The sequence below is a fragment of the Cinclus cinclus genome, chromosome 14, assembly GCF_963662255.1.
Source record: "Cinclus cinclus chromosome 14, bCinCin1.1, whole genome shotgun sequence".
Lineage (NCBI taxonomy): Eukaryota > Metazoa > Chordata > Aves > Passeriformes > Cinclidae > Cinclus > Cinclus cinclus.
In genome coordinates, this window is record NC_085059.1 from 5157856 (window position 1) to 5181823 (window position 23968).

Here is a 23968-nt window from a genome sequence, read left to right on the forward strand (position 1 = left end):
TCTAAGTATCTAAGCGAGTATCTAAAAGAGACTATGTACAGAGTATCTGTAAAAAGTCAACAGAACATTCACAACAAAGCCCACACCAAAGACCACAACCACTGTATCCCAGTGTAGTTTCTTTGGACAATAAAGAAGGGAAAATGCACACAACCATTACTGTGGGCCTCGTATAACAACTGAGATAAACTGAACTGCTACATCATCTTCACATGTGTCAGTTATTTCTAATCAACCAGAGCAAGTGTCTTTAGTCGCTAGATCTTTACAAGACACCATGAGAGAAAAGTAGCACACACAACTTCTCTTTACTGAGAACAAGGATCACACCATGCATGCATGCAAAGATGTATCTCTGCTCATCATGATGCTTCAAAGAACTTTAAAATGTCCTGAACTGTGTAAGCAACATGCACATCTGATGAAAACCCAGTCATCAGAGTAGCATCTCAAAGACACCATCATCCTACTTCAGCAAATTGTGCTGCTGAAAATTGGAAGATATGTTATTCTCACACCTTGGCATTCAGGGTATGCTGACACTCAATAAGTGCCATTCACGGGAAATATCATAGTACAAGAAAACAGACTGATGAAACTACTCCTTGACCAGGCAGATAATGAGCAGTATGATATTAAAAGTAAGACATCTTTAGACTCATTTCACTTTCAGAACATAACAATAAAGCATGCAGAAAACAAGAGGTCAGATCCAGCTCTTCTAGATTATGGCACTTGGAGCAGAGACAAATTTCAGTCTTCAGCAAGGAATAAATTCAAAAACTTCCAAAAACTCACATTATGGCAATTTCCATAATTGCACAATTAAGCCGTTAGTTAGAAACATCTCATCAACCTGCAAACACACAGAAAGGAACATCCAGGGCTCCCAGTACAGCTGGAATAAACTCTTCTAGTCAAGCCTCTTTGAGAAAATGGAAGTCACCTTCTGGCTTAGACCACTCCCTTCAACACACATCATCACACCATGGATTTCACAGAGCTGTCTTTAGATCTCTGTAGTGAGGGTGAAGGATACATCTCTTTGGCCATTAGAGAGCTGTGAAGAAATTTCAAACTTCTGCAAAGCAAAAAGGACCAGTACTCTAGGAGAGACTGAGATGGTGGAAATCTGTACAAGGGCATTCTCCTCACCCTGTCACCTGTAACCTGAATCTCTTTGCTTCTCTACTATCACAGCTCTTGCCACAAGAATAATTTTCAGGCCAACCAATTTCCAGATCCTAAAAAATGCTAAATGCAAAAGAAATAGGAACTGCAAAACATCTCTGCTAATTCCTCCACTGGCCCTTCATACGCAGCAACATACATTCCTCCGCAAGGCGCACAAAAACCAAAACATAGATGAATGCAAGGACAGTTCTTGGTCACTGGCTTACCATGAGAAAAACAAAAGGCTGAGAGGACTAATGGCTTAAAGGACGTAGCATCTCATTCAAAAATATTTCACTCCAGTCGAACACAAGTACTGTCGGGAAGACATCTGATTCTGCTAATAATGCAAAATTGCCTTAACTAACAATGCCATACGTCGATATGGGACAGCAAAGACAGAGAGGAAAACTATAATATAGGAGTAAAGGGACAAAATAAGAAAGGATCAGGCGGCAGATAAAAATCAAAGACGAGAATAAACGATGCACCGCGGAAAAGCATCACTTCTATCTCCGGAAACAACTAAATATACGCGCAATACCCCGTAGCAAGGCGAACCAAAGCGTCGCTGAACGAAATTTTGACATCCGGCATGACTAACTCACCGAGGGAGCGGCGGGATCGACGGGAAGGGCGGCGGCAGGGTCCTCGTCCCCGAGCAGCGGCGCGGGCTCGTCGGGCAGCGGGCGGGCCGGGAGGGTGTCGCAGCAGGCGGCGGCGGCCGAGAAGCGCAGCCGGCTCTCGCGCGAGTCGGCCGTGAGCGACACCTCGTGCGAGTAGGACTGCAGGAAGGCGCGCACGCCGTCGATGCCCACGAAGTGCGAGACGGGCACGCCGCGCAAGGAGGCGCCGCTGTCGGGCGGCAGCAGCTGCTGGCGGCGCCAGCGGCGCAGGCGCAGCGCCAGCAGCAGCAGCAGGAAGGCGAGGAAGAGGCAGGACACGGCGGCCACGGCCAGCACGAGCCAGCGCGTCAGGCTGCCGGCCGGCTCGCCCGGCGCCGCCGCCTCGTCGGCCGCGCCGCCCAGCTCGGCCAGCAGCTCGGCCACGCTCTCGGCCAGCACCACGCTCAGCGTGGCCGTGGCCGACAGCGCCGGCCGCCCGTGGTCCTTCACCAGCACCACCAGGCTGTGGCGCGCCGCGTCGCGGGCCAGCGGCGAGCGCGCCGTGCGCACCTCGCCGCTGTGCGGCCCCACGCGGAACAGCCCCGGCTCCGTGGCCTTGGCCAGCTCGTACGACAGCCACGCGTTCTGACCCGCGTCCGCGTCCACCGCCACCACCTTGGCCACCAGCGCGCCGGCCGGCGACGAGCGCGGCGCCAGCTCCACGACCGACCGCGCCGCGCCCGAGCCCCGCGGCGCCGCCGCGGCCGGCGGCGGGTACAGCACCTGCGGCGCGTTGTCGTTCTCGTCCGCGATCAGCAGCAGCACCGACACGTTGCCGCTCAGCGCCGGCGCGCCGCCGTCCTCCGCGCGCACCCACAGCCGCAGCTCGCGCACCTGCTCGTAGTCCAAGGAGCGCAGCGCGTACAGCGCGCCCGTCTCCGCCTGCACCGACACGTACGACGACAGCGGCGCGCCCCGCACCCGCCCCTCCGACAGCCGGTAGCGCACGCGCGCGTTCTGCCCCCAGTCCGCGTCCGTCGCGCGCACCGTCAGCACCAGCGCGCCCGCCGCGTTGTTCTCCGCCAGCCGCGCGCTGTAGCGCTCCTCCGCGAACACCGGCGCGTTGTCGTTCACGTCCAGCACCCGCAGCGCCAGCACCGCGCTGCTCTGCAGCGACGGCGACCCGCCGTCGGCCGCCCGCACCGTCACGTTGTACTCCGACACCTGCTCCCGGTCCAGCTCGCCCGCTGTCACCACGCGATAGTAATCCTCATAAGACTTTTCCAGCCGGAACGGGATGCCCCGATCGAGAGAGCAACGCACGGCACCATTGCCTCCTGAGTCACGGTCCTGCACATGGAGTAGAGCGACCACTGTCCCCGATGGTGCATCCTCAGAGATCTCACTTAATGCCGACCTCACTGCAATCTCAGGTGCATTGTCGTTTATGTCTGTGAGTGTGATCGCAACTTTGGCAGCGTCGGAAAGGCCTCCGCCGTCCCGTACCTGCACCTCCAGTTCGTAACATTCGCCTTCCTCGTAGTCCAGGCTTTGCAACAGAGTGATTACTCCAGTTTCAGAGTCCAGATGGAAGATATCCGATGCGATGTCCGATGTTTTTTTCAAGGAGAATTTCACGTGGCCGTTCAGCCCCTCGTCGTTGTCCGTTGCCGCGACAGTGACGAGGATGGAGCCCACGGGCACGTCCTCGGGCACACGCACCGTGTACTCCGCCTGGCTGAACACCGGCGCGTTGTCGTTCGCATCCACCACTGTAACACGGATCCGAGCCGTGCCCGTCCGTGCCGGATCGCCGCCGTCACTCGCCCTCAGCACCAGCTCGTGAAACGCCGCCTCCTCCCGGTCCAGCGCCTTCGCCAGCACCAGCTCGGGACGCTGATCGCCGCCGGGGCCCGCCTGCACGGCCAGCGAGAAGTGCTCGTCACCGCTCAGCTCGTAGCTCTGCAGGGAATTCCGGCCCAAATCTGGGTCGTGAGCTTCTGCCAGGGGAAACCGCGATCCTGGGGCTGTCATTTCGCTTATCTTCTCTTCTAGATCAATTTCATTAAAGCTGGGTGCGTTGTCGTTAATGTCCGTGATTTCCACTTCGATTGGGTAAACCTGCATTTCCCCCTCCACTATCAGCTCGCAGCGCAGCACGCATTGCTGCAGCGACCGGCAAAGCTGCTCTCTGTCGATCCTCTCCGCAGTCACTAAATGTCCCGTCTTCCCGTGCAGAGCGAAATACTGGGTACTACCTTTGTTCAGGATGCGCGTTCCGCGATTGCTGTGCTCCGGCAGCTGCAGCCCCAGGTCCTTGGCCACGTCGCCCACGAACGAGCCCTTGGGCATCTCCTCGGGCACCGAGTAGCGCAGCTGCCCCCACGCCGCCTCCCCCGCCGCCAGCAGGATCACCCAGAGCAGAGCTCGCTGCCGCCGGCCCCAGCGCCTCCCCGCCGAGAACATCTCCGCCTCGGCGCCGTCGGCGCTGCAAACACGTCGGCCGCTCCCCGCCGGTCACTCTGCCGCTCCCGCTCCTTCTCCGCTCACTTATTCCAACTCCTCCGCCTCTCCTCTGCACGGGTCTGCTCCACGGGGACTATCGCAGAGCGCTCGGCCGCCGATCCAGGAATGCAGCGATCTAGGGATGGAGCGGGTCCGCAGCGGGCGGGGCTGCAGCGCTCCGAGCTTCCTCTCGCTCCTCTCGGTCAACAGCGGCGCCCGCAGCCTCCTCCCGGCACTGCAGCACCGAGCGCTGCTCGCCCTGCCTTGCACACAGGCAGCTCGCGGGATGGAGACATTCGCCGCAGACACCTCCTGCTTTTCTCCAGCCAAGCTCTTTTCTGCTCGAACATATAATGAGCGTGAGGAAACCAGAGGTATCTCGATAGCAGGGTGTTTAAGCTTTCGGATAAATATCATTTTCTACCGGCGATAAAGTAAAATATCCTGTCTGATCTAATTGTGTAGAAAAATCCTAGTCCTATTAGACTGAAAACACGAGTTTAAGCCATACTGCTTGTACTACTGATAGGACAACAGCAAAACTAAAGAGGCTCCGAAATACAGAGCAGTATGATCACACACAAAACTCTGTCCACAGGCGTACCGGATATAGCAAGTTAATTAACCCAGTGACAGGATCTTTGCTTTATTTTTTTTCAGTTCATACAGAAAACGGTCTGAATTAATTTCTTCGCTGTGATCGACTAAGAAGAGGCACTTAAAAGCGGAAGAAGGCGGGGTCTAACAAAGCCCCTTATTTCTGCCGTGAAGTCTGATTGCTCAGGCTTCCGACAGGTGCTGTGGGACGTCTCTCGATAAGATATAAATGGGAAGAGAGGACAGGAGAAGAACCTCTGGATACTCAAAGATTATTATCTCCCACCCCCCGATTTCAGACTGTAGGTCCCTGGAGCACTTTTCGCTGACTGAACTACAACTAACCCGGAATCAGGAAGTATCTGCAGCGAACCTTACTAGAATAATCTAAGTTAGTACACTCTTACATTTAGTAAGTCGTTCTGTAGCGAGAAGAAAGGGCTTTCATTTTCTCGAAACCCAGCGTGCAAGGATTTGAAGGTTGTTAGTAAAATATTAATCTAATTCTTGATTATTCCTGGTGGCAAGACGTATTTTCAAGAAAAATATTGCAGAATAGAAGAAGCGGTGCATTCCCTAATGGTGGGGACAATGGATAAATATACAAATGGACTTGATTCAAATACTTAAATCGTGATTATGGCAGATCACCTTGATATGTGATAGAAATTTTCTAGATCTCTCCTCTCTATATTTGAAAAAACAATGCAAAAATATTGAAAAAAATGGAGGACAATTTTAAAAAGGTACAAAATATTCTCTCTTTCTGTAAAAAGCATAGAGAAAGAAAACTAGGTCTATTTTTTTACACCTTGTACACTTTCACTTATAAATGAAAGAAAGATCAGGAACGTAAAGTAGATTGAAGTACCAAGCAGGACGGAAAAAGTGCAGTTAACAGCCGCTAAATGCTTCCACTACTGTTGCCATTCCTGCCATTTCTGGAGCAGAATTTCCCACAGAATAGAAGACATTCTCGTCATTCATCACCGGTAGAGAGCCTGACACTCTCCATTCATGTAATCCGACTCTGAGGCTGTCTTTAAGAGTATAGTAGTGAGAAGGAAGAAATAACAATGGGGTTTATATCCTACCGTCCACAGGCATCCCTAAGCACATTATATCGAAAAAAAAAATATTAAGAAGGAAAAATCTCCAGCAACAAGTGTCAATCTTGTTTTCCCCAAATGCTCGAAAGAGATAAAGATCATCGCAATCAAAGGAGTAAAGATTAACATTCACGATTACTACTAATGCAAATTATTGCAACGTAAACATTCTAGAGAACAACTTTAATTCGAATATGAACTACTACCACCCACAAACAACACCTGCCACAATGAAATGCGAACTCTTAGAGGGAGGAGTGACCCAAATTTCAGGCAGAAACATAGCGGCTAACCTCACCCACACACTCCGGGGACAGTAGGATACAAAAAGGACTACGATTAGAAACGGCAAGAGGAGCACAGCAGGAGCATACGGCTTTACAGACCTGCGTTGCGTCGGGTTCCACAGGCACCTCGCCCTCGACGACGCTGCTGCTTACGCTCGGTTTCTCGCAGGACTCGCCGCCCAGAAGCTCCTCCGCTGACAGCACGGGCACCGGCGGCGGCGGCGGCGGGGGCCAAGAGGCCTCGGGCACGGCGCGGGCCGGCGCCGCCACGCACAGGTTGTAGGAGTAGGGCAAGGTGCCCTCGCAGAAGTCGGCCGGGAAGGCGGCGCCGGCCACCGAGAAGCGCTGCGCGCCCAGGCAGCGCAGCACGGCGGGCGGCCCGGCCCGGCGCAGCCGCGCCAGCACGGCCAGAGCCACGCTCAGCACCAAGAGCGCCGACAGCAGCGCCAGCGCCAGCACCAGGTAGAACTGCAGCTCGGCCGCCGCCGCCTCCTCGGCGCCCGCCGGCCGCTCGCTCAGCTCCGGCAGCGCCTCCTGCAAGCTCTCGGCCAGCACCACGTGCAGCGTGGCCGTGGCCGACAGCGGCGGCCGCCCGTGGTCCTTCACCACGGCCACCACACGCTGCTTGGCCGCGTCCCGCTCGGACACGGCCCGCGCCGTGCGCACCTCGCCGCTGTGCGGCCCCACGCGGAACAGCGCCGGCTCCGACGCCTGCACCAGCTCGTACGACAGCCACGCGTTGCGCCCCGCGTCCGCGTCCACCGCCACCACCTTGGCCACCAGGTAGCCGGCCTCGGCCGAGCGCGGCACCACCTCGAACGCCGTCGGGGCGGCCGCCGCGGCCCCTCCCGCTGTCGCCGCCGGCCACAGCACCCGCGGCGCGTTGTCGTTGCGGTCCAGCACGAACACGCGCACCGTGGCCGTGGAGCTGCGCGCCGGCGCGCCGCCGTCCTGCGCCCGCACCGCCACCGCGAACTCGCGGCACTGCTCGTAGTCCAAGGAGCGCTGCGCGTACAGCGCGCCGCTCCGCGCCTCCACCGACACGAGCGGCGCCGCGCCCGCCGCGCCCGCGCTGCCGCCCGCCAGCCAGTAGCTCACGCGCCCGTTGGCGCCCGCGTCCGCGTCCCGCGCCTGCACGCGCAGCACCAGCGCGCCCGCCGCGTTGTTCTCCGCCACGTACGCGCTGTACGCCGCCTCCTCGAACACCGGCGCGTTGTCGTTCACGTCCGACACCTCCAGCGCCAGCTCCCTGCTGCTCCGCAGCGCCGGCCTGCCCCGGTCGCGGGCCACCACCGTCACGCGGTGCTCGGACGCCTGCTCGCGGTCCAGCGCGCTCGCCGTCACCACCTTGTACGAGCCGCCCGCCGACGCCACGATCGACAGCGGCGCCTCGCCCGACAGCTCGCACCACACCTGACCGTTCTCCCCCGAGTCCGGATCCTTCACATTCAGCAGAGCCACCACGGTGCCCACCGGCGCGTCCTCGGGCACGGGGCTCGACAGTGTCAGAATGGTGATTTCGGGCGCGTTGTCGTTCTCGTCCGTGATGTCGATCTGCACTTCGCAGTGATCAGTGAGCCCTCCGCCGTCTGTAGCCTCTAAGACAAAAACGTATTTATTTTCCTCCTCGAAATCGAGAGGACCCACTGTCTTGACCTCACCACTCTCGCTGTCGACGGCAAACAACAAGCGGACTCCTTCTGGGACGTTGCCGAAGGAGTAGGAGACTCGCCCGTTCGTGCCCGCGTCCGCATCTGTGGCACGAACCCGCAGCACCAGCGACCCCGCCGGCAGATTCTCTGCAACTCGCGCCTCGTAGACACTTTTGCTGAACACGGGTGGGTTGTCATTTGCGTCCGTCACGTTTATGCGAAGCTGGACTGTCCCGGACCTCGCTGGTTCCCCGCCGTCCACGGCTGTCAGCACCAACTCAAAGGAGCTCTGCTTCTCTCGGTCCAATCCTCTCTCTAGCACTAATTCCGGCTGCTTCTTTCCACCCGGCTTTTCTCTCATGGACAGTGAAAATGAAGGGGTGCTGGTGAGCTGGTAAGTCAGGAGTGAGTTCTTTCCCACGTCTGCATCTCGTGCCATCTCCAAAGGAAAACGAGCACCAGGAGGGATTAATTCACCAATCTCGAGGTCCAGAACAGCCTTGCTGAAGACCGGAGAGTTATCATTCACATCCTCGATGGACACTTCGACGTGGAATATGTTCAGCGGGTTCTCCACCAGCGCCTCAAAGCTGACGGAGCAGGTCGCAGCTGCGCCGCACATCTCCTCCCGATCCAGCCGCTCATTCACGCACAGGTTCCCGTTCTCCTCATTCACCGTGAAGTATTTCAGCTGCTTCTTGCCGCCAGACGCCACCTGCAGCTTGCGCGCCGGCAGCTCGTCCGCGCTGAGCCCCAGGTCCCGCGCCAGCGGCCCCACGAGCGAGCCTCTGCCCAGCTCCTCGGGGATGGCGTAGCGGACCCGCTCGGCCGCCGCCCGCCACCACAGGCACAGCAGCACCGCGGCCGGCAGCGCTCGCCCGCCGCCCGTGCCGAGCCTCCGCCCGAGCCTCACCGCCATTCTCCGCCGCCACAGCTCGCCGCGCCGCTGCCTCCCGCCGCTGCCCCGCCGCTCCCTTCCGGCCGCTCTCGCCGCACACCGCACGGATCGCCGAAAGGCAGCGCGGCGAGGCCGCTCGGGCCGCACTCGGACGCCGCTGCTGCCCGCCTCTCTCCGCCTCTCTCCGCCGCTTTCCGCCGCCTCTTGCCGCTGCCGCCGGTGCCGCTGCCGCTGTGGCCGGCGCCGGGCGAGCGAGCAGCCTGCGGGGGCAGGACGCTGCGGCGGCGGCGGCGGCGGCTCCAGCGCCGCTCGGCGGCGGCCAACAGCGACACCCGGAGGCGCCGCCGCGCCGCTGCAGCCGCCGGATGGCCGCGCTCAAGGGGGCCCGGCTTTGGGCGGGGCTCAGCGCCTGAGCCGGCTCTGGCCTCTCTCCCCGATTGCAATCTGCAAGCGCAGACCCAGTGCCTTTATTATAAGTAGGAACCCTATGACTACACCAGTACCATCAGTCTATGACCGATTTGTTTTCCTGTAGCTGCAATAGACACATAAACATGTACTGCCCCTTATGGGAGTCCTTTGCATCCTCTGGTTTGAGATGGCACGAAAACCATGAAGGAAATACCTCTTCCGTAAAACATAAATTGTTGCTGTCATGCACAGTCAAAGAACTGAAGATTCCTGAGATGCTTTACAGTTTAATTGTCCCTGTGATACCCGAGATACCGGTTGTCCACCACCTAAGTGAAACCGGTGTAAATCTGAAGGACCTTTTTACAGTGATTAACACTTGTAGAGAAGTATGAAGCCCAGAAGCAGCGGATCTGCTCCCAGAAAAATGGCACTTTACCTACATACCTGACAAAGATTGAGAAAGTGCAAGGCTGTGCAAACTCTGCCCTGTGTTCATCCTTACACTCTCTTCTTCCATCCTCAAAACCTTACGTGCTTTCCATGGAAACTCAAAAATCAGGGCTCCTACAGTACTTGATTTCACATTTCCATTGTTTTGATTTTCCTACCCTCTAGGCAGAAGTCCCAACGTCTGCACAATCCATTTTAGGACTGCAAAATCAGCGGAATGGTTTTCAATTGATTCTGAAGATTCATATGCAAACCCCAAAGTTACATCTGACCTCGTCCGTGAGATACTGCTTCTCTTTTCTGGTGCTTTACTGCAATGCAACCTTAAAAGCTCTTTCCCAGGGCACCTGGAAACTCACTGAGGCCTCAAGGTGCAAGCCAGACAAGCCGCAGGAATATTAAAGGACTGCGAGGTCTCTCTGACTGGACTAAATTACTTCTCTAAGCAGGAGAACAACAGAAATCCTTGGCACTTACTAAATCAATGAAGCCAAACCAAATAGCTCCCACTGCCATACGTGGGGCCAGTCATTCGCTACTGTGACACATCAGGGCCTGTGCAGTGCAGAAATCACACAAGGAGCACGTAGCTGTGTAGTTCTCAGAGATACAAGAAGAATCCCCAGCTAAGTGGAATTGGGCAGCAGCATTTTACAGCTCCCTGCTTGCGTTAAGCAGTTTTTTATACTTCCCACACACAGCGTTCTGTCTTTATTTGCTTCTCAATGGAAGTTACCATTTCCTGCAAAGCAGCACTCACAAATGGGACAGAAACATGAACCATGGCCTTCCTGGAAACAGAGCCAAATTTGAGACCCAAGGTGGAAAATGTAATTAGCACTCTCCTAAGGTCTCTGTCAAGCTATGCACTCCCCCTGTTTTATCATATCCACTGATCCACAGAGATGTGACTTCTCCTGAGGTCGTTTTTACAGCTCTGTACACATGACAAAATCAGAACACAGAATGCCCTCCTCACATTCCTTGCTCCGCATCAGCTGCAATAACATACCAAGAAAAGAAAACCACACAAGCAAGGCAAGGATGCACTGGGAATGCTTTCAGAGAAACTCACCAAGAGGAAATCTCAGTCTTCACTCTGGGCAAGGAAATTCATCCCCGCGAGCACCTGGAACCCACTGAGGTCTCAAGCTGGAATTGTGACCCTGCCTGAAATCCTCTTCTGGACTACAAGTGTGACTTCATTTCATTAAATAGATAAAAACTCTCGTCTGCTTTTCTACTATGTGGCCTGCTCGTACTCCACAAATTTGAAAGCCCAAGTTTAAAGGCCTAACTTGTGTCAGCTCTAACAGCTACATAGGAACCATATCTAATATCTAGAGGTAAGGCCCGCCAAATAATTTCATTGGAGAAAAAACAACTAAAAATGCATAGAACCGTAAATATGTGATCCATGTAACACCTAGGGAAAACTGAATATTTACACCAACCCTTGAGATATTTCAAAATATGACACAGCAGCTCTTGCACCTGCCCTGTCTCTGTGCAGGCAGAATGCTCAGACATCACCCAACAGGGACCCCCTTGCAGACAGACACCTCTGGAAGAAGTTTTCCACACAACTTCTCCTTATGGAGAACAGGGATCACAACACAGGTGCACGCACAGGAGCTCTGCTCATCACTGATATTTGAAGAACTGTAAAGTGTTCTAACAGTCATAAGTAATAGGAAGCTCAGTTAAAAACTCAGATCTGAATCCGCTCAAAGATGTCATCGTTCTTTCTAAGCACATGAACATTTTTGAATATACGTCACTCCACAACCATTAATGTGAAGTTTATATCCACATCCAAGAGTTGCCACTCACAGGGAAGAGCTATGTCAGACATGACAGAGTGACTTTCTGGCAAGTACTTCAAATATCAAGTCCAAAACCCCTGACTTCACTGGTAAATTAGACTCTCCCATCCCTGTATTCCTACCAATTTCAGTACCACCAAAACATCATCCGTAACATCACACAAGCAAGAGCCATTAAAAACATCCGAAGGTTTGCTGGAGGCTTGGCAAGGCTCGGTACAACCACAATGAAACTCTACATCACAATTGTAGCAAGGCTGTATAGCTAGAGAAAATGACATTTCCCATAGCAGTTGTTAGACACAGAACTCCTGAAGCGTGCACTTCCCTGGGTATTGCTTGCAGACAAATTCATGGGAGGATCGCCGTCGTTTTTCTGGACATAGGAAAAGGGCCCTTGGTAAAGGTGGCACAGGCATGACAAGAAGTGACAGCCAGATTAGTGGATCATAGAATCCCCCCTCTTTCCCTGACTTGGGACAAGTCTCTCCCCGGGGCCAATCCCTCCCTGACTCTTCACCAGGAGTACGTTACACGTAAGATCAGGGATTCTGGAGACAATTTCATATAACGTTTCAGACACACGCAGACTCACCTTTACCTGGTCATGGCAAGCAAGTCAACAGTTTATAACTATCTTTCACAGAGAGCCCATTACAGGAAAGCAAATTTATGAACCCACAACATGGCCATTTATAACTTGAGTGTATTCATTTCATGTAATCCACCGATGGACCATGGAAGTTAAAACAACACCTGCTTTCCCTCCCCCAGTACTTCGTCACACGCTGTACCTGCTAGAGTCTCCTCAAACTCGTTACAGATTATGTGGCCCTCTCTGCTCTTTACCATTACCAGATGTACTCCAATGAAAGAAAAGCTGCAGTGACAATTTACCGTGGCTAACATTTAACTTCTTAACGCGTGTGCACGTGAGAAATAAGACAATTTCTCCCATTAAAAAAATGAAGGAAACACATCTATGAAGGTCTTCCTCTTTCGAGTTCTAAAATTGAAAGGCATGTATGGGACAGACAAGCAAATGAAAGAGATATGATCAGATACCAGCAAATAAAAAGCCCCATCTTGAGATCAGTACAAAGAACAAGGTAAGAAGATAACGTCTGCAGAAATGAAAGGATCATGCTCAGCTAGATTACGCCTCTTGGAGAAAACAGATAATCTACGTATTAAAAGTAGGCATGGAATAAATTTCCTTATTGCAAAACTCCCACGGAGATATTTCAGATTAGAATATAGAAGGCTATGAATCAAATACATTACATTCACCTGTAAGCACACGGCAGAAACACTCCACGGCTCTCAACAGAGCTGCACTAATGTCTGTTAAGCCACACTTAGGTGGGAAGGAGAAAATTGTGTTACACCGCACTACAGATGGACACCGAAATCTTGAATGCCCTGAAAGTCTTTCACACATAAAGCACAGTCTTTTCATCTCCTGCCTCTAACAGTTTACATGTTTGTTCTGCACCTTGAAAGTTTGAAAGCCGTTTCCATCAAATTGGAAATTCAGGCTATTTCCCTCCAACACGCAGCAGAATAACCGATAGACTCCAAACAGCTCTCTTTACATCTCTGTATTAAGAGGGAAGAAATATATATCTGTGAAATACAATTCAGAGAAGAAGCAGGAAGGAGGTAAAACACAACCTGTCCTACAAAAGATACTGGGACAGTGATGATCACACGTTACTGAAACAACTTCATTTAAAAAAAAGCCTGCAGCGAAGAGAAGCCTCCCTTATCATGCATGCCCCCGAAACTGGAAACCCAACGTCTGAGCCAACGTCCACCGTGGCACAAAACAAAAGCACCGCAATCAGCACTTCCCTAAAACAAACCTCGCAACCGTAGCCGGCAATCATCGCTCTACAAGACACAGAAAACGCAGAGAAAGAGTAGAGAAGCAGTAGAAGATAGAATAGCGAAGGAAATTTGGGACGAGGAACTCACCGAGGGAGCGGCGGGATCGACGGGAAGGGCGGCGGCAGGGTCCTCGTCCCCGAGCAGCGGCGCGGGCTCGTCGGGCAGCGGGCGGGCCGGGAGGGTGTCGCAGCAGGCGGCGGCGGCCGAGAAGCGCAGCCGGCTCTCGCGCGAGTCGGCCGTGAGCGACACCTCGTGCGAGTAGGACTGCAGGAAGGCGCGCACGCCGTCGATGCCCACGAAGTGCGAGACGGGCACGCCGCGCAAGGAGGCGCCGCTGTCGGGCGGCAGCAGCTGCTGGCGGCGCCAGCGGCGCAGGCGCAGCGCCAGCAGCAGCAGCAGGAAGGCGAGGAAGAGGCAGGACACGGCGGCCACGGCCAGCACGAGCCAGCGCGTCAGGCTGCCGGCCGGCTCGCCCGGCGCCGCCGCCTCGTCGGCCGCGCCGCCCAGCTCGGCCAGCAGCTCGGCCACGCTCTCGGCCAGCACCACGCTCAGCGTGGCCGTGGCCGACAGCGCCGGCCGCCCGTGGTCCTTCACCAGCACCACCAGGCTGTGGCGCGCCGCGTCGCGGGCCAGCGGCGAGCGCGCCGTGCGCACCTCGCCGCTGTGCGGCCCCACGCGGAACAGCCCCGGCTCCGTGGCCTTGGCCAGCTCGTACGACAGCCACGCGTTCTGACCCGCGTCCGCGTCCACCGCCACCACCTTGGCCACCAGCGCGCCGGCCGGCGACGAGCGCGGCGCCAGCTCCACGACCGACCGCGCCGCGCCCGAGCCCCGCCGCGCCGCCGCGGCCGGCGGCGGGTACAGCACCTGCGGCGCGTTGTCGTTCTCGTCCGCGATCAGCAGCAGCACCGACACGTTGCCGCTCAGCGCCGGCGCGCCGCCGTCCTCCGCGCGCACCCACAGCCGCAGCTCGCGCACCTGCTCGTAGTCCAAGGAGCGCAGCGCGTACAGCGCGCCCGTCTCCGCCTGCACCGACACGTACGACGACAGCGGCGCGCCCCGCACCCGCCCCTCCGACAGCCGGTAGCGCACGCGCGCGTTCTGCCCCCAGTCCGCGTCCATCGCGCGCACCGTCAGCACCAGCGCGCCCGCCGCGTTGTTCTCCGCCAGCCGCGCGCTGTAGCGCTCCTCCGCGAACACCGGCGCGTTGTCGTTCACGTCCAGCACCCGCAGCGCCAGCACCGCGCTGCTCTGCAGCGACGGCGACCCGCCGTCGGCCGCCCGCACCGTCACGTTGTACTCCGACACCTGCTCCCGGTCCAGCTCGCCCGCTGTCACCACGCTGTAGTAGCCGCCGTGGGAGCTCTGCAGCCGGAACGGGACATCCCCTTCGAGCGAGCAGCGCACCTCGCCGTTGGCCCCCGAGTCCCGGTCCTGCACGTGTAGCAGGGCGACCACCGTCCCGGGCGGGGCGTCCTCAGAGATCTCTGACAGGGCTGAGGATACGGTCAGTTCAGGAGCATTGTCGTTGACGTCTGTCACGATTATTCTGAGATTCGCCGTGTCGAAAAGGCCTCCACCGTCATATGCCTGCACCTCCAGCCCGTATGAGGCCCCGTCGTCGAAGTCCAGCCTCTGCAACAGACTGATCACTCCAGTCTCAGAGTCCAGATGGAAAATATTCGACTCTTTCTCTGTGATTTTCTTAAATGAGTATTTCACGTGACCGTTCACCCCTTCATCATTGTCCGTGGCCGTGACGATGACGAGGACGGAGCCCACGGGCACGTCCTCGGGCACACGCACCGTGTACTCCGCCTGGCTGAACACCGGCGCGTTGTCGTTCGCATCCACCACTGTAACACGGATCCGAGCCGTGCCCGTCCGTGCCGGATCGCCGCCGTCACTCGCCCTCAGCACCAGCTCGTGAAACGCCGCCTCCTCCCGGTCCAGCGCCTTCGCCAGCACCAGCTCGGGACGCTGATCGCCGCCGGGGCCCGCCTGCACGGCCAGCGAGAAGTGCTCGTCACCGCTCAGATCGTAGCTCTGCAGGGAATTCCGGCCCAAGTCTGTGTCGTGAGCGTCTGGCAGGGGAAACTGCGATCCCGGGGCTGTCATCTCGCTCATTCTGAGATCTATTTCTGTCTCTCGGAATGTGGGCGCGTTATCGTTAATGTCCTTGATTTCCACTTCGATTTCATAGAACTTCATTTCTCCCTCCACTATCAGCTCACAGCGCAGCACGCATTGCTGCACACGCTCGCACAGCTGCTCTCTGTCGATCCTCTCCGCAGTCACTAAATGTCCCGTCTTCCCATGTAGAGCAAAATACTGCGTCCTACCTCTTTCTATTAAGCGAAAGCCGCGATCGCCTAGGTCCAGCAGCTGCAGCCCCAGGTCCTTGGCCACGTCGCCCACGAACGAGCCCTTGGGCATCTCCTCGGGCACCGAGTAGCGCAGCTGCCCCCACGCCGCCTCCCCCGCCGCCAGCAGGATCACCCAGAGCAGAGCTCGCTGCCGCCGGCCCCAGCGCCTCCCCGCCGAGAACATCTCCGCCGTGGCAGCTCCCCGCTGCCGCTGAGGAACGGCAGCCTGCTGCTCAGGTACCTGCTCTTGCTGAGGTTTCGCAGCGGATCCTCTGCTCACCGGCTCCGTGGCACGGGTCTGCACTGTGAAGACGACAGCAGATCGCCGGGTTGCCGATGCAGGAATCCAGCGATCTAGTGATGGAGCGGGCCCGCAGCGGGCGGGGCTGCAGCGCTCCGAGCTTCCTCTCGCTCCTCTCGGTCAACAGCGGCGCCCGCAGCCTCCTCCCGGCACTGCAGCACCGAGCGCTGCGGTGCTTCCTTGTCCACGGAGAACTCGCGGGAACGGGACAGAAACCCCAGAGACGTGGGGTCCCGTGCATCGCGGACCTTCTTCCTCGACTTGTCTAACATCCAGCTCTTCTTCGGTCATCCAGCCCATCCCCACGCACATTGAATACATCTTTAGGGGTTGTGATATTTCTACAGCACCGGATAACAGTTCCTTAAGCTGATAAAATACCACGCTCTTCCAATAGGCATGCAGAATATAGTATTGGCTTTTTACACCTCGAAACAATCTCCTTCCTTCAACTCCACAGATTTTTATACCAGTCCTTTTTCAAGGACCTTTTCCTCAGCCATTTTTGCAGTCAAAAGAGCGCCATGTATTATGTGAAATACTTGTGAAGAGTTGAAATGTTCTATCCTCGAATGCCGCAATATAGAGACTCCCTTAAAATTTTAGACTTTCTTACATTTCAGCTGCACATCTAAGGCTGCTGAGAACCACCCTGACCTCAGCCCAGACATCACTTCGGAATTCTTCCTTACAGCTTTACATCCTACTAAGGCTGCGCTGACACCTGGTTCTTCTACGCAGAGTAACTCAGAAGCAGAAAGCAATGAGCCATAAAACAATGGAATCATTCATTTTAGGAAAAAAACTCCTATATGATCAAGCCTATGCATTCTCTTTTAGGGGAAATTTCAGAAAAATTAAAAAAAAAAAACCAAACAAACAACTAAACAGAACGAAATACTAGAACATACCTAAAACACAATTCTGTAAGGATGTATGAATTGGAAAAAGGGATAAATTAGTAAAAAGATACTTTGAAATACACAAAAAAGGGTTTGGAGTTTCTTTGTGTGGGTTTTGGTTTTTTGTTTGTTTTTTCTTTCAGCTTTTCGCTTCCTTTTTTTGCTTTTTTTCCCTTTGTTTTAGTATTGAAATCCAAAATTACCCCGTCCCGCTGTTGTAGAGTCTCTGTGACACCATTTTCCCGAAAGATGTTAGGATACACGATACATGCATATATCCTCCATTTAGGGAGCCGCACACTAACTTCCAATGGTACAACAATATCAAAGCTACATTTAAGACTGGAATTTTTTTTAATTATCTATCACGTTCGAATATATTTCGTCGAGAAATAACAATTAACAAGGAGAAGTAACGTTGTTCCTTAAATTTTGAAATACTGAAAACAATAGCCGATGACAAGGCATAACTCGACTCAGAAACATAACGAAAGCTACAGATTAAGAGAAATAAGAGTTTCACCACAACTAACGAGGCAGGGAGTGCCTTGTGGCATCTGCCGCGGCCAAAATTCAGACGGAATATAACGATTTCACTCGTCAGGGAAATATGAAACGGCAACAACCGCCGCAGCAAAGAACTAATGCAAGGAACCGGATTCCACCACCACGTTCTTAGATACCGCTCACAGAAAAAGCGCTTGCGAAATTACACACCTGAGGTACTTCAGCCTCGGCGGGCAACCCTCCCGTCACGGCGCCACTACTCAGGTTCGGTTTCTCGCAGGAATCCCCGCCCAGAAGCTCCACCGCAGACAGCACGGACACCGCCTAAAGCTACCCACGACTTCCAAGCACACCATTTCTGAGAAAATCAGTCAGGAAGGAAAATGCTCCAACACCAAGTTTCAGTGCTCTCTTTTTAAACTCGATTCCTTCAAGTAGACTCATCCATTCTCCTTCCACCGAATACGGATTTGATTTCAATATTGTAAAAATATTCTAATTTATAGAGTTCAAGTGTAAAAGACAAAAGCTCTCCGCTGAAGTTGAACATTGGACAAAGGAGGGATCAAGTCCATTACAATCTCCATCCAGATCTCCACAGAGGTGCGATACACCCTTCCTCATTTCAATCCACCACGGACTAAGGAAAGTCAAACTCACAAAAACAAGACACCGGGAAACATGAAAAAGCGCAAGTACTACCTCAAAGGGGAATTATACTCAGACAATCTCAACGGTGGCTCTAACGAAGGAGAAATTAAAAATTTAAGCCACCACACCGACACACTAATGACACCACCCAACTGACATTACCAAGAGAAAACAAGGACAAAAGGGACCACAGCCGAAAGACCGCAAAAAGAGAAGGAGTTAACGCTTTACAGACCTGAGCTGCTCCCGGCTCAGTGGGCACCTCATCCACAATAGCGCTGTCGTCGGGGCTCGGCTTCTCGCAGGACTCGCCGCCCAGAAGCTCCTCCGCTGACAGCACGGGCACCGGCGGCGGCGGCGGCGGGGGCCAAGAGGCCTCGGGCACGGCGCGGGCCGGCGCCGCCACGCACAGGTTGTAGGAGTAGGGCAAGGTGCCCTCGCAGAAGTCGGCCGGGAAGGCGGCGCCGGCCACCGAGAAGCGCTGCGCGCCCAGGCAGCGCAGCACGGCGGGCGGCCCGGCCCGGCGCAGCCGCGCCAGCACGGCCAGAGCCACGCTCAGCACCAAGAGCGCCGACAGCAGCGCCAGCGCCAGCACCAGGTAGAACTGCAGCTCGGCCGCCGCCGCCTCCTCGGCGCCCGCCGGCCGCTCGCTCAGCTCCGGCAGCGCCTCCTGCAAGCTCTCGGCCAGCACCACGTGCAGCGTGGCCGTGGCCGACAGCGGCGGCCGCCCGTGGTCCTTCACCACGGCCACCACACGCTGCTTGGCCGCGTCCCGCTCGGACACGGCCCGCGCCGTGCGCACCTCGCCGCTGTGCGGCCCCACGCGGAACAGCGCCGGCTCCGACGCCTGCACCAGCTCGTACGACAGCCACGCGTTGCGCCCCGCGTCCGCGTCCACCGCCACCACCTTGGCCACCAGGTAGCCGGCCTCGGCCGAGCGCGGCACCACCTCGAACGCCGTCGGGGCGGCCGCCGCGGCCCCTCCCGCTGTCGCCGCCGGCCACAGCACCCGCGGCGCGTTGTCGTTGCGGTCCAGCACGAACACGCGCACCGTGGCCGTGGAGCTGCGCGCCGGCGCGCCGCCGTCCTGCGCCCGCACCGCCACCGCGAACTCGCGGCACTGCTCGTAGTCCAAGGAGCGCTGCGCGTACAGCGCGCCGCTCCGCGCCTCCACCGACACGAGCGGCGCCGCGCCCGCCGCGCCCGCGCTGCCGCCCGCCAGCCAGTAGCTCACGCGCCCGTTGGCGCCCGCGTCCGCGTCCCGCGCCTGCACGCGCAGCACCAGCGCGCCCGCCGCGTTGTTCTCCGCCACGTACGCGCTGTACGCCGCCTCCTCGAACACCGGCGCGTTGTCGTTCACGTCCGACACCTCCAGCGCCAGCTCCCTGCTGCTCCGCAGCGCCGGCCTGCCCCGGTCGCGGGCCACCACCGTCACGCGGTGCTCGGACGCCTGCTCGCGGTCCAGCGCGCTCGCCGTCACCACCTTGTACGAGCCGCCCGCCGACGCCACGATCGACAGCGGCGCCTCGCCCGACAGCTCGCACCACACCTGACCGTTCTCCCCCGAGTCTGGGTCGTTCACATTCAGCACGGCTACCACGGTGCCGACTGGTGCGTCCTCGGGCACTGGACTCGAGAGGGACAAAATTGTGATCTCGGGCGCGTTGTCATTCACATCCAGGACCTCCACCACCACCTTGCACTGAGCCACCAGACCGCCACCGTCCCTTGCCTCCACCAGTAATGTATAGCCTCTCGTGTCCTCGAAGTCCAAAGCCTCTTTCAGCGTGATCATTCCGGTCTCCGTGTCCATTATAAACTTCTGAAGCACCTTGGCAGGCATTTTTCCGAAGCCGTAAGTTATGCGAGCATTGCTGCCGCTGTCGGCGTCGGAGGCGGAGACGTTTAACACTCTCGACCCCGGGGCAGCGTCCTCCCGCAATCTGGCACGGTACCCATCCTGCCCGAACACGGGTGGATTGTCGTTGGCGTCTGTCACATTGACGAGAATCTTGACAGTTCCGGATCTAACTGGATCTCCGGCATCGACCGCCGTTAGTACCAGCTCAAAAGAGCTCTGCTTCTCCCGGTCCAACGCTTTCTCCAGCACTAATTCGGGCTGCTTACTTCCATCAGGGCTCTCCTTCATGACCAGAGAGAAAGACGGGGTGCTGGTGAGTCGGTAAGTCAGCTGCGAATTGCTCCCTGAGTCAAAGTCTTGGGCACCCTCCAGGGGAAAACGAGCACCGGCGGGAGTCCATTCCCCTATATCAAATTTAAGAACAGCGTTGCTAAAGGTCGGGGAGTTGTCATTCACGTCCTCGATGGACACCTCAATGTGGAAAACGTTCAGCGGGTTGTGCACCAGAGCCTCGAAGCTGACGGAGCAGGTCGGAGCTGCGCCGCACATCTCCTCCCGGTCCAGCCGCTCATTCACGTACAGGTTCCCGTTCTCCTCATTCACCGTGAAGTATTTCAGCTGCTTCTTGCCGCCAGACGCCACCTGCAGCTTGCGCGCCGGCAGCTCGTCCGCGCTGAGCCCCAGGTCCCGCGCCAGCGGCCCCACGAGCGAGCCTCTGCCCAGCTCCTCGGGGATGGCGTAGCGGACCCGCTCGGCCGCCGCCCGCCACCACAGGCACAGCAGCACCGCGGCCGGCAGCGCTCGCCCGCCGCCCGTGCCGAGCCTCCGCCCGAGCCTCACCGCCATTCTCCGCCGCCACAGCTCGCCGCGCCGCTGCCTCCCGCCGCTGCCCCGCCGCTCCCTTCCGGCCGCTCTCGCCGCACACCGCACGGATCGCCGAAAGGCAGCGCGGCGAGGCCGCTCGGGCCGCACTCGGACGCCGCTGCTGCCCGCCTCTCTCCGCCTCTCTCCGCCGCTTTCCGCCGCCTCTTGCCGCTGCCGCCGGTGCCGCTGCCGCTGTGGCCGGCGCCGGGCGAGCGAGCAGCCTGCGGGGGCAGGACGCTGCGGCGGCGGCGGCGGCGGCTCCAGCGCCGCTCGGCGGCGGCCAACAGCGACACCCGGAGGCGCCGCCGCGCCGCTGCAGCCGCCGGATGGCCGCGCTCAAGGGGGCCCGGCTTTGGGCGGGGCTCAGCGCCTGAGCCGGCTCTGGCCTCTCTCCCAACTCCTAAAAACCAAGCGAAGAAGCGCTTTATTCGTGTTCATTTCCTTGCCGCTATTTGACCGCACAAACAACTCAAGCTAAAGCAAAGATTTATCTCTGTATGCTAAGAGACAAGAATCAGATTTGCATTTTTGTTTGTATTCAAGTAATTCTCTTGTTGCTCCTCCCCGTACGTGAAGGGCTGAAAATGGGAACTCCCAAAGCCAAAATGAGATCTCATAGGACCAAAAAGCTGCCTGCGTGTTAATGGACGTTGATCAATCACTGTGTCCACCTCTGTGCGATAAAGAGTATGTTAGGAGGTGGTTTTGCCGGTTCAGACTACAGACATTTGGTTCAGTGAGCACACACAGGCCTAGGAAACCCTTTCCCATTTACAGCCCTAAATGTCACAGGTGTCTGTGCCGACTGCACCTGTTCTTGGACAAATGGAACAGACCTGACCTTCCACATTAGACCAAATAAAACAAGGTAGCTCATGACCACTAGTAGTGTCGGAATTAGAAACCAACAGAGATGTACGGGTCAGGTGCAATGACATTTCTTAGGTTCATGTGATCGAGCAGGAGCTGCTCAAATTGCATTGTACTTCGTCTCAACGTTAGAGTCCTCCAACCAATCATATAGATTTGGCAGATTCAGCTCTGACCTTCTCATCATTTGGAGAATCATATCCTGGACAATAGTGCACTATGATCTCACCAATAGTTGAAGTACATTTGCCTGCAGAGCAAGATTCTGAAAAGAAGCAGCAGAATTCTCACACCTCCTGGCTCTCACAACTGCTGTAGCATGAGCAAGAGGCACTAACACACAACACATTGATAAACAAACACTTGCATTTTATGACCCGTATTAATCTTACTTGATTGGCAAAACGTGTCAGGAGAGGATAATGCAGTATGGATGTCTTTAGAAAATCATTCCAGGAAAATGGATGGGATCAGATTTGTAGGCCTCTTTTAGCAGCTAGGACAGATGAAATATTTACTCGCTTTTTAAAGTCGTTTCAAACGACACCACAGTGACCTCTTCCACCCACGCTGTCTCTGGACAGACAGAACACTTCTCCCTGTAGTACTATCACAAAACAGGATAACTTTGCAGAGAGACACCATTGGAAGAAGAGTTGCACACAAGGCTTCTCAAAACCAGGCAAGCATGCAGAGATTATCCTGCACATCCCAGTTCTTTGAACAAATGTAAAATGTAGTAAAGAGCAGAACTGATCCGCAGATCAATCAAAGAGCCAGTCTTCAAAGCATCACCTCAAAGGCAACATCACATTTCTTCAGCACGTGAGCTTCTTAAAAGGTACATGACTCTGCCACTTCTCATGAAAAAACTGCTGCACCTGCACCATGCCCCTTTGAATGGAAAGCATGTGACAGCAGAAAATAAAACACTTTTATTTAGAGAAGGCCGGCAACAAACGCTGCTCATGCCACATCTCCACCAGTACTCCTCACACACAGCACCCCCAAGATTCTCCACACACACTTCACAGCTCCCATGGCTATCATGCATCTTCCAACTCAGCAGATGGACTCTACTGGAAGAGAAGGTGCACAGACAACCTCTCCTTACCCTGCTTCATATTTCATTTCGTGCCATGGGTACGTGACAAGCAAGAGCATTTCTTCAATTCCTATCTCTGCAAGTGTTCCCTAAGAGAACAAGTGAGGGAAGAAGTTTTCACCTGCACACCTTCCTCTGCCACATGATCAGGCAGACTAGGCACGGATTTCAGATATTTAGTGGGTAATAAGTACCCAGTTAGCTCCTCCTAAATACCTCCAGGTACAGCATTTGCCATGGGGCCATCACTCAGTTATCTGTTTAAAAAAGCAGAATAACCTACAAAAACACAACCAAGGAAAAAATTAACACTGTGGGATATTGCAAATGTGCACCAAACAATGAAAGAAGCAAATAAATAACAGCCCCTGTGCCATTTAACCGGCCTTCACAGCCAGCTCTCAGAACACTCCTCCCTAACCTGTCACAATTTCCATTGGGTTTTTAACCCCATAACTGGCAAGTACACGGAAGCAAAAGGCCAGTGTCCCGCACAAAATACCTCTAACCTGCACCAGGATGGGGCCATGGGCGTTTACCTGAAAGGAGAGGTACATTTCTCTACAAGGCTCAAAGCCCTGGCATTTCAGAGCATGTGAACTGCAGCAAGTACACAGAAGTGCATCTGATTAGTGAAAGATCTCCAGGACACTTACACAGGAGCTCACACCAAGGACCACAGCCACTGTGTAATCTGCTTGGACACAGAAGTATAACAGTGTCCCTCAAATCACAAATACATAAACATGAACTTTTCCATCATCTTTGCATCTTTTACACATCCCAAATTGTACCAGAGCAAAACTTTTACCTACCCTGTTTCAGGACTGACAGGGTTTTTCACCCTGCCCAAACATCACAAACACAGAATGCTATCTTTGCAGAAAGTCACCATTGAAGGAAATGTCTTGCACACACGGGTCCTCCTTACAGAGAAGAAAAATTATAACATGGATGCATGTAAAGAGATTTCTCTTCTTAGTAGAAATAAAGAGTGTTCTCAAGTGCACAACCGATATATAGCTCAGATACAGGCCCAGTTGTCCAAGTATCTGCCCAAAGACACCAACATCCTATCACAGCACAGAGCCAAGTGGGAGGAGATGACTCTCAGACCTGAATGTAAAATGTATAT

General features: G+C 55.4%; 4 protein-coding genes across 4 annotated transcripts; all 4 read right to left on the minus strand.

Annotated features, from left to right (window-relative positions):
- Positions 1-1009: 1009 nt before the first annotated feature.
- On the minus strand, positions 1010-4244 carry LOC134049793 (protocadherin gamma-A10-like). The gene is made up of 2 exons (XM_062502467.1): positions 1782-4244; positions 1010-1081 (listed from the first exon to the last, which is right to left on the minus strand). Exons 1-2 carry the CDS (start codon positions 4242-4244, stop codon positions 1010-1012), a joined length of 2535 nt encoding a protein of 844 aa, XP_062358451.1.
- A 1622-nt stretch (positions 4245-5866) lies between these two features.
- Positions 5867-12368, minus strand: LOC134049794 (protocadherin gamma-B5-like). The gene is made up of 4 exons (XM_062502468.1): positions 12311-12368; positions 8868-9270; positions 6364-8824; positions 5867-5920 (listed from the first exon to the last, which is right to left on the minus strand). The coding sequence occupies exons 1-4, from the start codon at positions 12366-12368 to the stop codon at positions 5867-5869; spliced, it is 2976 nt and encodes a 991-aa protein (XP_062358452.1).
- A 1002-nt stretch (positions 12369-13370) lies between these two features.
- Positions 13371-15956, minus strand: LOC134049795 (protocadherin gamma-A10-like). The gene is made up of 2 exons (XM_062502469.1): positions 13494-15956; positions 13371-13409 (listed from the first exon to the last, which is right to left on the minus strand). Exons 1-2 carry the CDS (start codon positions 15954-15956, stop codon positions 13371-13373), a joined length of 2502 nt encoding a protein of 833 aa, XP_062358453.1.
- A 170-nt stretch (positions 15957-16126) lies between these two features.
- Positions 16127-21878, minus strand: LOC134049796 (protocadherin gamma-B5-like). The gene is made up of 4 exons (XM_062502470.1): positions 21778-21878; positions 18369-21171; positions 17693-17806; positions 16127-16354 (listed from the first exon to the last, which is right to left on the minus strand). The coding sequence occupies exons 1-4, from the start codon at positions 21876-21878 to the stop codon at positions 16127-16129; spliced, it is 3246 nt and encodes a 1081-aa protein (XP_062358454.1).
- Between the last annotated feature and the right edge of the window lie 2090 nt (positions 21879-23968).

What these genes read in the sequence shown, in the direction of transcription:
- LOC134049793 (XM_062502467.1), bottom strand. Translation starts at nt 4,244, where the DNA reads ATGTTCTCGGCGGGGAGGCGCTGGGGCCGGCGGCAGCGAGCTCTGCTC. An exon ending in TCGATCCCGCCGCTCCCTCG is followed by an intron (nt 1,082 to 1,781) that starts GTGAGTTAGTCA and finishes TTTGCTTTGCAG; the next exon opens with AAGTTTGAAATTTCTTCACA.
- LOC134049794 (XM_062502468.1), bottom strand. Translation starts at nt 12,368, where the DNA reads ATGGTAAAGAGCAGAGAGGGCCACATAATCTGTAACGAGTTTGAGGAG. An exon ending in GTTTGAGGAGACTCTAGCAG is followed by an intron (nt 9,271 to 12,310) that starts GTACAGCGTGTG and finishes CTGCGCTTGCAG; the next exon opens with ATTGCAATCGGGGAGAGAGG. An exon ending in CAACGCAGGTCTGTAAAGCC is followed by an intron (nt 5,921 to 6,363) that starts GTATGCTCCTGC and finishes ATACTCTTAAAG; the next exon opens with ACAGCCTCAGAGTCGGATTA.
- LOC134049795 (XM_062502469.1), bottom strand. Translation starts at nt 15,956, where the DNA reads ATGTTCTCGGCGGGGAGGCGCTGGGGCCGGCGGCAGCGAGCTCTGCTC. An exon ending in TCGATCCCGCCGCTCCCTCG is followed by an intron (nt 13,410 to 13,493) that starts GTGAGTTCCTCG and finishes TGTGTCTTGTAG; the next exon opens with AGCGATGATTGCCGGCTACG.
- LOC134049796 (XM_062502470.1), bottom strand. Translation starts at nt 21,878, where the DNA reads ATGATTGGTTGGAGGACTCTAACGTTGAGACGAAGTACAATGCAATTT. An exon ending in AATGTCATTGCACCTGACCC is followed by an intron (nt 21,172 to 21,777) that starts GTACATCTCTGT and finishes CGGCGGCTGCAG; the next exon opens with CGGCGCGGCGGCGCCTCCGG. An exon ending in CCGAGGCTGAAGTACCTCAG is followed by an intron (nt 16,355 to 17,692) that starts GTGTGTAATTTC and finishes GGATGACCGAAG; the next exon opens with AAGAGCTGGATGTTAGACAA.